This window comes from Gracilinanus agilis, chromosome 2 (assembly GCF_016433145.1).
Source record: "Gracilinanus agilis isolate LMUSP501 chromosome 2, AgileGrace, whole genome shotgun sequence".
Lineage (NCBI taxonomy): Eukaryota > Metazoa > Chordata > Mammalia > Didelphimorphia > Didelphidae > Gracilinanus > Gracilinanus agilis.
Window position 1 is genome coordinate 265,436,338 of NC_058131.1, and position 14,768 is coordinate 265,451,105.

Genomic DNA, 14,768 nt, shown 5'->3' on the forward strand with positions numbered 1-14,768 from the left:
AGGAGAGGAGAGGAGAGGAGAGGAGAGGAGAGGAGAGGAGAGGAGAGGAGAGGAGGGGGAAAGGGAGAAGAGAAGTGGAAAGAAGGAGGAGAGGAGGGGAGAGAGGAAAGAGATAGGGAGAAACAAAGAGAAAGAGAAAGGAATTCAGCAAAAGCACAGAAAAAACTAGGTGGATCCACTCTTATAGCTTTCTGTCTGGTTCCCTTCTGCTCCAATATTATATATGGAACCAGTGAAAAAGGTTAGCAGGGAGATAAACCTCCTATATTTACAGGTACAACCATTAACATTCCTTACCTTAACCATTTGGAAGAAACCATGAATTTTCCCCTAGTTTTGTAAAAAGATTAAAACGCCCAAAACAAAGGAAGTAGCTGAATGACCAGGCTCTCACACCCACCCCATAACAGAACCAAAGCCAGAGGAGGGTCTTGCCTGGACTGAAGGTTTTTAATCCGGGACAGCATATCCAGGTGTCCAGCTGAGTACTGCTCGATGACATCCATTACATCATAGGGCCTCAGGCTCTCTTTAAACTTCCTTTTGGAAACCAAGAAGCGCATGACACTAAAGGAGAAGACAGAAAGGGTCTTGAAAGCTCAAGATCAATAGAAACCATAACAACATAAATGCAAATGATGCTTTTGGACACTACCACAGGTAGAGCACATGCCCAGCCCTGTCCTGTGCCTCCAGGTATACCTCTTACCGTCCACATCAAAGGAGATTGAACTCTACCACCATTGAGGAGTCAGAATGTTAATTGACTTGAACAACACTAGATTACATCAGTGTCTCCTGCTAAATTCTTCTATATTTCTTATCAGTACCATACAATTAATATCTTATTCTAGAAAGCTATAACAATAATGACACACCAGTTCAGAACTTAACATTTTTCAAAGCCCTTTCCCATCACTCTTCTCACCTGGTCCTTCCAACACCTCTATGAGTTAGACAACATAGGGAGTATTATGTCAGTTTTTCAGATGAAGAAGCTTAGGACTGGAGATGGTCAATAGCCCACAAAAGATTACACAGTTTATAAATGTCAGCACTGAGATTGAAATAAGCAGGATTGGGAAAACATTATACATAGTTATAGCAATATTGTGAGATGATCAACTGTGACAGAGTGAGCTACTCTCAGCAATACAATGATCCAGGACAATTCTGAGGAACTTATGACAAAGAATGCTATCCACCTCCAGAGAAAGAACTGTTGCAGGTGGAATGCAGATGAAAGCATGTGATTTTTCATTTATTTATTTGGGCATATGATTTGGGGTTTTGGTTTTATAAGATTATTCACAAAAATTAACAATATGGAAATATAGTTTGCATGATAACACATATGTAACCCAATTGAAACACCTGCCAGCACCAGGAGGGAGAAGGGAAGGGAAGGAGGGAGATAAGTTTGATCCTATAACTTGAGGAAACTTATGTGGAAATCTATAATTGGTAAAAATATATTTTTAAGGAAAAAATAAATAAATGGCAGCACCAGCTGAGTTTTCTGTCTCCTAAGTCCAATACTTTTGCCTTTTTTTTTTACTGTTGACTCTTTCAATAAGGTATATTCTCCAAAGAGGGACACACATTAAGTTCCCAATATGTGATGGAGAGGAATACTTCAAACAGGTCCCTGAAGTTAAACTTCACACTTTTGCTCAAGATGGGGTCCATTTGGGTCATTTTTGGACCATTTGCTCTCCCAGATACCTTATAAGAACCCCAAATACCCTGGTTTCAGAACTTGGAAGTTCTCTCCCTTTTTCTTTTCCTCTATGAAAGAAATACAAAACAAATGGAAGTGTCAGAATTGAATTAAGCATCCTTGGCATTTATTATGATTCCTCGTGATGTCTTTTTGCAGCAAAAACATGTCAAAGTTTAGTTCTATAAAAGACTTTTGTATAAAGGAGAATGGGGCAACTAGGGAACGCAGTGGATAGAGTGAAAGACATAGAGTCAGGAGTTCAACTCTGGCCTCTGATATTAGATGGATGACCCTGTGAAAGTCACTTAACCAGTACTTGCCTCAGTTTTCTCATGTGTAAAATGGAGATAATCACAGCACCCACCTCCCAAGGCTGTTTTGAAGATCAAATGAGGTAATACTTGCAAAACTCTCAGCAAAGGGCCTGACACATACTAAGCACTATATAAATGTTAGCTATTATTATACAAGGAGGGCAACCTTGGGAAATGTCAGTAATCAGTAGACTACCTCTATAGTAGAAAACTCTTTAGGGTCTCTCCCTTTTAAATTCTTATAAGTCTCTATGAATTTAGCTGGTCAAGAAAAATGCTTCTCTCACTCCTCCCCTTGCTTCTCTTGGCTTGCATGACTAGAACTCTTACCACACAGCCCTGATGCTGACTTTCAGGCCTGGAGTCAAATCTTCCGTCACAAACTCACAGTTGCAGCTTTTGTTGTCATCCACAATATCCTCTCCTGGGAGACTTGCTTCTAGGTGAAAGAAAACACCGGCTGTGAATTAGCTCATTACCATTTCTGGAGACGGTCACAGAGCCCCAGACAGCAGGAGGATGTGCATCAAAGAGGAGCATGCTCATCGCCACATGAGGTTATTTGGGGATGCCTGAAACAACAGCTAGAGCACCCCACACCGTCACTTATAATTGTGTCCCTATAATTACTGCTGGGCAGCTAAGTGCCGCAGTGGATAGAGCACCAAGCCCGAAGTCAGAAAGACTCATCTTCCTGAATTCAAATCTGGCCCCAAATACTTCTTAGCAGAGTTATCCTGGGCAAGTCACTTAATCCTGTTTACCTCAGGTTCCTCATCTGCAAAATGATATGGAGAAGGAAAAAGCAAACCATTCCAGTATCTTTGCCAAGAAAACCCCAAATGGGGTCACAAAGAATTGGATATGACTGAAATAACTGAACAACAGCAACAAACATAATGTCTCCATCTAGGAGAATATAAGCTTCTTGAGGTGGTGGTCTTCTCCCTTTTGAATTTGTATTAGTGCCTAGCTCAGTTCCTAACAGACCCTTAACAAATTTTATTTGATTGACTAAGATATGCAAAAGGAAAGAAAAAAATCGTCATACCCTCTTGACAGAGGAGGAAATTGAGGCTCAGAGAAGTTAAATTATTTGCCTATAGTCACATGACTTGGATTGGTAGGATGTAGATATGAGCTCAGGCCTTCTGACTCCATGCTCAATGTTCTTTCATTATACTATGTTCTTTCCATTCGACACATATAGAACATCAATATCAAAGAAAGCCAAGTAGAGGCAGCTAGGTGGGCCTGGAGTCAAAAAGACCTGAGTTCAAATCCAGCCTTGGACACTCACTAGTTGTGTGGTTCTGGACAAGTCACTTAAACCTGTTTGCCTCAGTTTCTTCAGCTATAAAGTGGGGATAACAATCGTATCTATCCATCCCACCCAGAGCTGTTATGAGAATCAAATCTGTAAAGTGCTGACACACCATTAATGTTAATACTTATTTCCTTCCTTCCCACTCTAGATCAGTTCTGTTAATGGAGGGGAACCACACTATAAATAAAAAAATATTTTTTCTATTTCTGAAAGCAGCATGTTATATCAAGATATAAAAGTCAAGACTTGGATTCTATTCTTGCTATTTAGTCATTTTTCAGTTGTATCCAACTCTTCATGGGTTTTCTTGGCAAAGACACTAGAGTGGTTTACCATTCTCTTCTCTAACTCATTTGACAGATGAGGGAAATGAGGCAAACAGGGTTAAGTGTCTTGCCCAGGGTCACACAGCTAATACATAGCTGAGGCCAGATTTGGGTTCACAAAGATGATTCCTCCTATTTCCAGATCCAACACTCTATCCACTGCGCCACCTAGCTGCCCCCATTCTTGACTCTGCCACTAATTAGTGGGCAAGTTATTTTATCTCCTTAGACCTAAATATTCACATCTGTAAAAATGGGGGTGTGGCCCTAATTTTTAGAGATCCTGCTCTATAACCAGAGACTAATCTGAGTGGCCTAGGGTGGTCGGATGCAAAGAATGAAACAGATTGGAAGCACAGCTTGTTAGCTCATAGTACTCCAAGAAATACTGAAGTAGCCACTTTATTATAAAAGAAATTAAAGAGCCCCTTTCCCCAAAAGCCCAAGAAAGTTTCCCACAGTTACAGAGGGCAAGATTTTTACTACAATCAAAACAAAAGCCTTAGAAGCCTCCAGGTGTAGATTAAAAAACCTATGCTAAACTATCAACTATATGTGTTATCTTTAAGTGAAGCCTGGGACATCTCGTTAGGCCGGAAAGCCCCGGCAGTTCTCAGCCTTGATGGTATTAAACAATTTTTTTGAGCCTCATTATTTTACTTTAATTCTGGGCAAAATGCCCTGCCAAGGGTTCAACCTTGGCCTTACCAGCCATCTGTGTTCTCAGTCAAAGGGTAACAGAGTTAGCCCCCCCCTCCTGCTGGAGTGCTGAGAGCCCAAAGCTTTTCCAATAAGACTATAATGCATTTTGAAGGAAGGTAAGAATTATGAAAGGAATCAAAAGACGAATCTCATATTTTTATCTTAGATATCCCACTCCGTCTCGACCCTGATAGGGAGAAAAACCAATACACGGCTCTGCCAATCTGTATTGATCTTTTGAGGGGGTCCAGATAAAAATATCTAGTTGAGATTCTAATTTCTCTTAATAGCCCCTGACATATCCCCCTTCTCTTCAAAATAACATGATTTATTAGACAGGAAAACTTTGAATAATGAAAGAAATTAACATTGGTTATAATCATCAGTTATAGTTGGATCTGATATGAATTACGGATCAAATTGTTTGTTTATGGCTCTCTACACTAATTAACTTAGAAGACTGTTGTAAAAGGTAAATAATATCTCATATATGTGAAAGGCTACCAAAAGACACAGAACTATCCTAACAATAATGGTGATGGTATGAGGTGACCTTCAGATACTACTCTGTGCTTACATTTAAAATAAAGGTGTGTCTAATATTCTTGGATGTTACTACTATAACAACATATATACAGTTAGTATACTATATATATACTTTATACATATTATCTATCTTTCTACACATATATATCTATAGATAGAGATAGAGAGTGATAGTGACAGACAACAGATGAACAGACCGATAACAGACAGATAGACATAGACAAACAGATAGATAGATAGATGATGGATAGATAGATAGATTATGGATAGATAGGTGGATAGAGAGATAGATAGATAGATAGATAGATAGATAGATAGATGATGGATGGATAGATGATGGAAGGATAGATAGATGGATAGATAGACAGATAGGTAGACAATGGATAGATAGATAATGGATGGATAGATAGATGGATAGATACATGATAGCGAGAAAGACAGATGATAGTAGAGAGAAAGATAGATGGATAGATAGATGATGGATACATAGATTGAATGATAGATAATGAATAGATAGATAATGGATAGATAGTAGATGATGGATGGATAGATAGATAGATGATAGAGAAAGATAGATAGATGATGGATGGATGGAGAGATGGATGGATGGATGGATGAATAGAGACAAAGATAGAGACAGAGATATGTATGCTATATAGAGCAGCTAGGTGGATAGCTGTGGATAGTGGATAGAGCACCATGCCTGAAGTCAGGAAGAACAGATTCATCTTTGTGAGTTCAAATCTGGCCTCAGGCACTTAGTAGCTATGTGATCCTGGACAAATATTTAATCCTATTTGCCTTAGTTTCCTCCTTTGTGAAATGAGCTAGAAAATTAATAGCAAACCCATTTAATATCTTTGCATTGAAAACCCCAAATAGGGTCACATTGAACACAGTTGAAAACAACTGAACAAAATATGCATATACACTATATACATGAATGTATATACTATAGTCATATGCACACATACAGAGAGAGAGGGTGCTTGAGGTTTAAAGATTTGTTATAATAAGTAACAACCTCACCACAGAGGTGAAACTCTACTCTGACTCCCCATCTTGCTTCCCTACTTAACTAGTCTCTGAAATTCAGGTTGATCCCTCTTGCTGAATGATGTAAAGTTTGCCTCTCCCCAACTTCCTCTTGAATAAGAAAGATTGTTAAATATCAGGATTTCAAAAGTTTTCTCAGCCCAGGAAGTAAACAAATTAATTTGATATATCTGTTAAGTGAGTGGTTAAATAGAATAGGCACTAATTACCAAGAAACATGAAAGCAAGAAAAGATTTAATTTATTCATAGAATACAATATTAATCATAGTGTAGCCATTCTTGAGGCCTGAAGCTATACTGGGAAACTGCCCAGCTACTGAAACATGGGGTTTCTACCTACTCTCTACTTATTCTCTGACCGCAGTATAGTATTATGACCTCAACTCCTACAATACTGCCTCATTGATTTGGAGACCAACACTGGATTATCATCTGGTCACAGTAGCCTGGAAGGAAAGGCCTGGGCCTTTAGAATCACATACACTGAAGGCACAACCTAATCAACTTAGGCTCACCTTCCGAGTTCTGCCTTGATGCTGCACCTTTGATCCGGAATGCTTGCCTAGCTCGATTTCGATCCCCAAAACTCCAGCTCTTGGGCACTTTGCTTGGGCTGTCCTCGATGCTCTGGTCTGCACTGGGCGACCTCTGGACAGTCTGGGCCTGCGGAGAACTTTTCCCCTTGGCACCAACGCCTCGGGGACTGGAGAAGACACGATCTTTCAAACTGACCTTCTGACTGTTCAAGTGAAAAACCAACAGGAACAGACAGACAGACACACACACATACAGAAAAACAGCAAGAGAAGTCACTCCAGAAAGAACACACAGGCTTTCTTTCAAGTGCTTATGACTGACACCACCTCAACTCAATGGAAGAGAGACTCTGGCTGGAGAACAAAAATATAAAACTAAAAAATGGGAAGGCAGAAAATGTCTGGTTCAGAACAGCTTCCATAAGAAGGAATCAAAAAAGCAAAGTGGGGAGGGAAGTTAGTTCAGAGAAAAATTGGCTCAATGAAGAAGGCTGAAAAAGAAATGTCCTCCAGTCTCAGGAGAATGTGAAACAGGCTCAAGTCCACAGGCTTGACCTGGTCCATTTCCCAAATTGAGAGACTGGCCCAGGTAAAGACTGCAGAATGAGGCCCATGGAGTGACTAGTGATGTTTGTGAATCCTTAAATCACTTTTGTGCTATCATGTGAAGGCACAAGAAGCCTCTTCCATACCTGTCCTCATGTACCCACTGCTACCACCTCTCTGAGAACCCTTTGAGAAAATGAATTTAGCATAATCAGTTGTTAGTCAGAGAGGGGTGGGGAGAGAGAGAGAGAGAGAGAGAGAGAGAGAGAGAGAGAGAGAGAGAGAAGTGGATAGGTAGGTAGATATAGTAGAGAGAGAAGAGGAAGGGAGGAAGGGAAAGAAAAGGAAGAAGAAAGAAAAAGAGGAAGAAACAAGAAATGAAGAAAGGAGGGAGAGAAGAAAGAAAGAAAGAAAGAAAGAAAGAAAGAAAGAAAGAAAGAAAGAAAGAAAGAAAGAAAGAAAGAAAGAAAGAAAGAAAGAAAGAAAGAAAGAAAGAAAGAAAGAAAGAAAGAGAAAAGAGAGAGAGAAAGGAAGGGAGGGAAAAAAGAGGGGGGAAAGGGAAAGGGAAAAAAAGGCTATGTGCTTCCTTTCCCTAAAACACTTTTTTTCTGATTCTTGAATCTATCTTGGCTTTTCTGGAATTATCATTTACCCCATTTTGTACCCAGTCATTCTTTATCAAAACTTTTTCTAACACCCACGAGGACACCTTCTCACCAGTTTTGCCCCACCCCCAACTCGACTTACACCAAAGTCAAAAGCAGACCCATTCCCACTAACAAGTGGTAGACTAATTATAGATGGACTGAGTCTATCAAGGCATCAATATACAACTTGGTATGTTTCAATACCCATATTTCAGCAACAAACCCACGTGTTTGGTCCACGTCCTTGGGAAGGGGGTACATGCCATTTTACTTGAACCATTTAGGATCATGCCTCCTTATTTGTGAATTCCCTGCCTGGGTTCTGCCTACCAGAATGATGAAGAAAAAAAATACTTGTCACTATGTCTTATTTGCAAGCCAACCCAATCCTAGTAGGTTTATGATTCACAGAACTGAAAGTCATTTGGAACAGAAGCATCAGTGGCCTTAGACTGCTAGGTTTGGGCATGGGCACATAGTACCAAAGTCTAAAAGAATCAAATCTGTTGGCTAAAAAGCAGGGTCCTTAATCACTATGAATGGACAACAATTCTTGTCATTGAAGCTCCTTTACCCATAAGAGGAAAAGAGGTCAAACCCACTAAAGCAAACTACTCCTATTCTTTTAAGGACCTGAAATGTCCTCTTTGTGAGTTTGTCTGAAATAATGGAGCTGTCAGTTGGGGTTCAGACATTCTCGGGTTATAAAAAGATCTTCTGTAATGGGATCTGACCTATATAGCAGATGGGTAAAGCTGGCCTTATATCTATTTAAGGGCAAAGCTTCAGTTTCCAATTATGAAAAAAGCACCCCTCTACAAGCCCTGGCCAGCTTTCCCCCATCACCCTACTGAGAATCATCAAGGGTTAGAAATTAATCAATAAGTGACCTCAAATGAATAGATTTGCTGCTAGGACACATCTTTGAGAAACTGCAAATTTTTTCCCCAAAAAATTGTTTTAATCTCTTTGGTTCCTATCATCCTAGACATCCTAGAGCTTCTCTGAATCCACTGCCTTTTCTCTCATCATTCAGTTGCCATGGAGATGGCTATGATACCCCACCTCCACCCCCAATTTACTCACAGCTGACTTTCTTGCAGCAGCAGCAGCAAGGGGAAGAGAATGAAGCAAGGAAGAACACACCCTAGAGTCACCAAGGATGGACCCTAATTGATTGGTGCAACTCTGACTTAAGAATCAGGGGATGTGTCTCTTTTAGGTCCCAGTGGTCTTGTTGAGGCCTCAAAAGCAACTTTATGATACCTTTGGCATTGGGAAGCTTAACAATAAGCAGACCACAGTTATGTGCACTCCCATTCCCATAAAAAAATCTAGAGTCTGCATTCAGACACAATTTCCCTGCAGGGAAGGACATAGCTTCAGGCTGGAGGGGCACAGGGAAGGGCATATAAGCCAAGAGATGGAACAGAGAAAACCAAAGGACAGACACTCTAAGCAAATCTAAATCTATTTTCTCACCCAGCAGGAAGGCCATGCAGAGAGAAGTACTGTGTCCCTGGGATTCTCTCTAAGAGATATTAACAAAGCAAAAGTTAAAAGGCCTTCTTCTGCATGTGTTGGGGTAGATTTTGCCACCTATGTGTATGTATGGAAAGTCTACCAAAATAGGAGATTTAAAAATATGACATTCCTGTTTTGTCATACAGAAGAACAGGCTCCTTTGGTTGGTGCAGAGACCCAGGAAGAAAAGCAATCTTGGGAGCTGATTATGGTACCATCCTAGGTTCTATTCAAGTACCACCTCCCGTTCAGGCATTCTTCAATAAGTTTTTGAAGTTTTATTTTCATAACTATATTTATATACTATATGTTGCATATATAACATTTATATATGCTTTTGAGAACTATATTTTAACATAATTTATTTCCTTTGTAATCCTATGTATTTTATTTTCTGTACTTAAAAACACTATTCTGAGAAGAGGTCTTCTTCACCAGACAGCCAGAGGGGTCCATAACATACGAGAGTTTCAGGAACCCCTCCTGTTCTATAGGAAGTCTGTGGGGCAACTCCTTGTATGTGATGTGACATTATACGGAGGTCTTTTGCATACATTGCTACCTAAGCTTTCTTAGATGAAGTACAAAATGGCTCTACCTTATATCAATCGCACCCTCTATAAAAAATGGGGTCACCAGGAAGTCTCATTATATAACCATTGCCAAAAATTTTGGTGCATCCTGTTCTAGTTTACTTGAAACACATGGATTTGCAAACCAAACTACAACATCAGCCACTAAAACCAGAAGCAATGAAATTGCCTCACAATGCATGTTATATCTCAGTTACAGGTCAAATGTCTGATTCCCTTCTTGCCTCCCTTAACACTCCCAACCCAGCAGCCAGCTGATGCAGATATATCGCATTTTAGCTTCAAAATCAGTAGGCTCAGGAAGGCAGCACAGAAGGACAAGAACAAAAGAGGAGCAGCTGGAATGCCAGGAGTTCAGGGAATCTGAAAAGTGGACCACTTGCCCAGGAAAACTGAGAGTTTATGGTATGATGGAATTCTTCCTAAAGAGAATCAAGGGAGGCCAATATTTCATTCAAGGAGAATAAGTTTTCTTTGCTTGGAAGATTGATAAGTGAATTTTCATGATCCATTCTTTTACTTGTATTTGCCATTGTTATCCAAGAGAATTCCCAGGAGGCATATAAGATGGAAGATCAGGTAGACTCAGATAAATCTCTGGACTGGGGCTAAAGGGATAGGGAAGGAGCAAATTCACTGTAATTCGTGCTTTGTTCTCAAGATGAAACTTCATACTTCTTTGAATGGCTACCAAGAAACAGAGGCCATCAGATCTACTCTCACTGGGATCTCTCTACTTGTATACTGGACTTTCAGGAAGGAGCAGAGGAGTTTCAAAAGATAGACAGACAGACAGATAGATAGATAGATAGATAGATAGATAGATAGATAGATAGATAGATAGATAGATATGTAGCTAGCTAGCTAGCTAGCTAGCTAGGTAGGTAGGTAGGTAGATATAAAGAACTATTTAGCTACCTTATCTCAATACTGCTTCATCACTCTGAGGGTATCCAAACTTGGGGAGAGAAGACAAAGGGTGGCCACTGACAACTTCTCCCTATCCGGTTTATCTTCAACAAGAGCCAAAGGTCCTTTTCAGCAGGTTTTGGTGTATGTAGGACCCATGGGTCCCTAAGGAATATGGTACCTCAGAGTCTGCAAGGAACACTGAAGCACTATCTTTCTCTTTGATGCACCTTCTATCCCCAGAAAGGCAATGAAATGGCATGCTATTTTTAAGGTGATGTTAATGCATAAAGGACATAAATGTTGTTGCTCTGAAAATTCCTTCCACCAATGAAATTCATAACTTGCATAACATATAGTTCTAGAGAATTGTCTGGGGTTGAAAACATAAATAAATTTGTCCTGGGTCTTACAACTAGTAAGTGTTGGAGCGAGATTTGAATCCAGATCTTCTGGACTTCAGCACCAACACTCTATCCACTATACCATGCTCCTGTTTTTCAAAGAGACACCAAGAATGTGATCATCCAAGGGAAATAGAAACCACAATAAAATGCATTTTTAAATCAGCACTAACTAAAACATCCCTGGAGGATGCTGCTGCATACTGATGGTCCAAAGTCCAATCACCATGCCCTCAGAAGTCTATGTTTCCAGGCAGAAATATGACTCTGGAATCACTCAGCAATTAAGAAATGCCCTGGTTCTGCAGTGATAAGATTAACAATACACTGTTGTGAAAGTCCTGATGCTGATGTGGACTGTTAGAAACAGCCCGTGGGCTGTTACAGCCCACGGGCTACTGGTGGGCTTGGACTGCGTTGGCAGAACCAATTCTGCCAGGCAAGATGTGTAGTGGGATCTGCAGGGCAAAAAAAAACTGTACACTTACACATGGCTGAATGAAGGACATATGGAAATGAATCAGAGGGGTCCTTCAGATTCAAGCAGACAGAGGAGAAGATTAGAGAAGAGAGAAAGAAAAACACTTGAAGTTTAATGCTTCTACTTCCAAGTAATGAAGTGACTCAAGGCAACTTAACTGGCAAGAATGAAGAATGACAGCTCAGCTAAGCCTTGTTGCCAAGGGAGGCTGTAGAAGACACTTAAATTGAGCCATTCTTCACTGCACCTGCTCCAGAAACAAGCTGAACAGCCCAAGGCTGCCTACATACTGACTCCTGACAGGGAGTTAATAAGTTATCAGTCCTGCTTTGTTAATACCTGCAGAGAATGCTAGGAACGAATGAAGCTGCTTCTGTCCATAGGTGTAGAAATCAGGTCGCACTGTTCTGGGATGCTGTGATTAGTGGAGGATATGGGGAATCTCTATCACTTCAGGCTTATACTTTTGGGAAAGGCTTGGTGTCGACTTGAGCCTGGTGACTGATTTCCCTGAACTTTGACAGAAATGAGGATCTGGGAACACTTACTTGGAATCAAGAGTGTCATGAATAGAGTATAATTCTTTTTCAATATGACTTTTGTCAAAAATACGTTGAGATATCCTCATGGACAAGATGAAGAGATATATACTAGATAATAAATAAATACTGCACTTAGGTGAGCTTGAACCCGATTTAATATCTAGAACCAGGAAATAGAGAAAAATCTATCAGTGACAACCTAGGGGGAGCTCCCCAGCTGCATTGATTTGACCTTATCATTCTCTTCCTTTATAAACTCCAAAAGCTCCCTGAGGCCTCTGGGATAAAATATAAATTGTTTGGAATTTAAAAGCCTTCACAGTCTGACTCCAACTAGCCTTTGTAAAATTATGCATTGCACCCCTTCCTGTACTCTTGTTTCAGTCAAACTGGCCTGGTAGATGGTTCTATGCCAGATGCCATCTCTTATCCTTTGTATTGACTGTGTCTTTTACCTGGAGTGTACATGGAATTTAGAGAAGGCTGATACCTCTAGTGTGAGGGTTTGCCAAGCCCTTTCTGGGCTGCCTTCCTCCTTTGGTGTCCACCTGCTGCCCAACTCTCACTTATGGCTCCAAGAAGCTATAGCATGGGTGGTAAACTATCTTGGCAGATAGGCTAAACCAGGTTGAGGGTAACCAACAGGTCTCAAGCCCATTAGTGAGGTAGAGGGTATCTGTCCCAGGCATGTGAAGTCTTCCCTCAACAGAAGGGGTAGATGAGAATAATTTGTTCCAGTGGCCATGAAGGTGGTAGAAACAGGCACAGTAGAGGACTTGGAACTTAGACATTGAAGAAACCAAAGACATCCAATGCATCCCAACTTATCACCATGTGCCTTGACTTTTGTCTTGCCATTGGATATTTGTGCCTCTAGAAAAGAGAGTGAGGCTGACAACTTTGTGCAGCTGTGCCTCACTTAAATTGACTTATTTTTAATTTATTTGTGAGTCAAAATATATCACCAGTGGTATCATTTTTGTACTCTTGGCGGACAAAGGACAACTCCCTGGCCTGAAATGCATTCCTTCCTCGGGTTAGCCTTAGAATTTCTTGTTCTCTTTTAAGACAACTCAAGCACTATTTTTCCATATTAAACCTTTTATGAATTACCCAGGTTTTAATGCCTCCTCTCTCCAAATTACTTTGTATTTATTTTGCATATCTTCTATGTACATGTAGTACATAGAACGTAAGCTCCTTGAAGGCAGGGACTGTTTCATTTTTGTCTTTGTATCTCCAACACAGAATTGTGTCCAGCAACTAGTACATAATAAACAAGCAGTTTATAATTGATTGGGTACTGGTAGGTCTCTATTTTTGGCCCTATTCTATTCAAAATTTTATCGATGACTTACAGAACACAGAGATGGAATGATTATCTAATTTCTGGATGACTCAAAACTAGGAGGGATGGTTAATACATTGTATAACAGAGTTGGGATCCAAAAATATCTCAATAGGGTGGAATGATGAGCCATGTCAAATAAAGATAAAATTTAATTAGATTAACTATAAAGTCTTGCACTTGAGCATTGGTTTTTTTTTTTTAAACCCTTGCCTTCCATCTTGGAGTCAATACTGTGTATTGGCTCCAAGGCAGAAGAGTGGTAAGGGTAGGCAATGGGGGTCAAGTGACTTGCCCAGGGTCACACAGCTGGGAAGTGTCTGAGGTCAGATTTGAACCTAGGACCTCCTATCTCTAGGCCTGACTCTCAATCCACTGAGCTACCCAGCTGCCCCCTCAAGCATTGTTTTTAATGAGGTATACAAGCACAGCAGAGATAGAAAAAATTTCATGTGGAAAAAAATCTGGGACATGATCTTAATGGACTATAGGATCAATTGGAATCATCGATAAGACATGCCAGCTCAAAAAATTAATGTAATCTTGGGATAAATTATAAATACATTTCTTATTAAGTGCCAGACCCTTTACTAAGCACTGAGGATACCAAGAAAGTCAAAAAGACAATCCCTTCCCTCAAGGAGCTTACAGTCTAATGGGGGAGACAACATACAAACAAGCAATATAGAGGATAAATTAGAAATGATCAACAGAGGGAAGGTATTGGCATTAAGGGGAATCAGAAAAGGTTTCTTGAAGAAGATGGGGCTTTAGCTGAGATCTGAAGGAAGCCAGGGAACCCAAGAATTGAAGGTAAGGAGGGCAAGAATTACAGGCATGGGTCACAACTAATTCAAATTCTGTGGTGAGAGACAGAGAATATAGTGTTAGGAAGAGCAAAGAGGCCAGTGTCACTGGATCAAAAAGTAAAGGGGAGAGGAAGTTGATCAGGATGAGGAAGGCACTCAACTCATGTCATATAGTTCTCAGTTGAGGATTAATGAGGATATTTAACCTATAGAAGAAAAGACTTGGTATAACATGATCTTGAAATATTTAAAGAGCTATGCAAAAAGAGATTAAAAATATTCTGCCCAGAAGGCCAAACTAGGACCAATAGTTGGAAATTATAAAAACTGATTTCAACCTAAAGATGGTGCAACTTTTTAACAATGAGAATTGTTCAGAATTGAAAAAGACGGCTCGGTAGGAATGGAATTTCTAGTACCGGGAGATCTTGAAA

The 14,768-nt window shown here is 40.1% G+C and overlaps 1 protein-coding gene across 1 annotated transcript in view; it reads right to left on the reverse strand.

Annotated features, from left to right (window-relative positions):
• Positions 1-14,768, reverse strand: part of KCNQ2 (potassium voltage-gated channel subfamily Q member 2) — a 219,983-nt gene that overhangs the window by 78,000 nt on the left and 127,215 nt on the right. The window contains exons 13-15 of the mRNA XM_044659649.1: positions 6,511-6,734; positions 2,368-2,476; positions 401-567 (exon numbers count right to left, since the gene is read on the reverse strand). Coding sequence (XP_044515584.1) covers positions 401-567; positions 2,368-2,476; positions 6,511-6,734 — 500 coding nt within the window. The remainder of the gene's footprint in view (positions 1-400; positions 568-2,367; positions 2,477-6,510; positions 6,735-14,768) is intronic.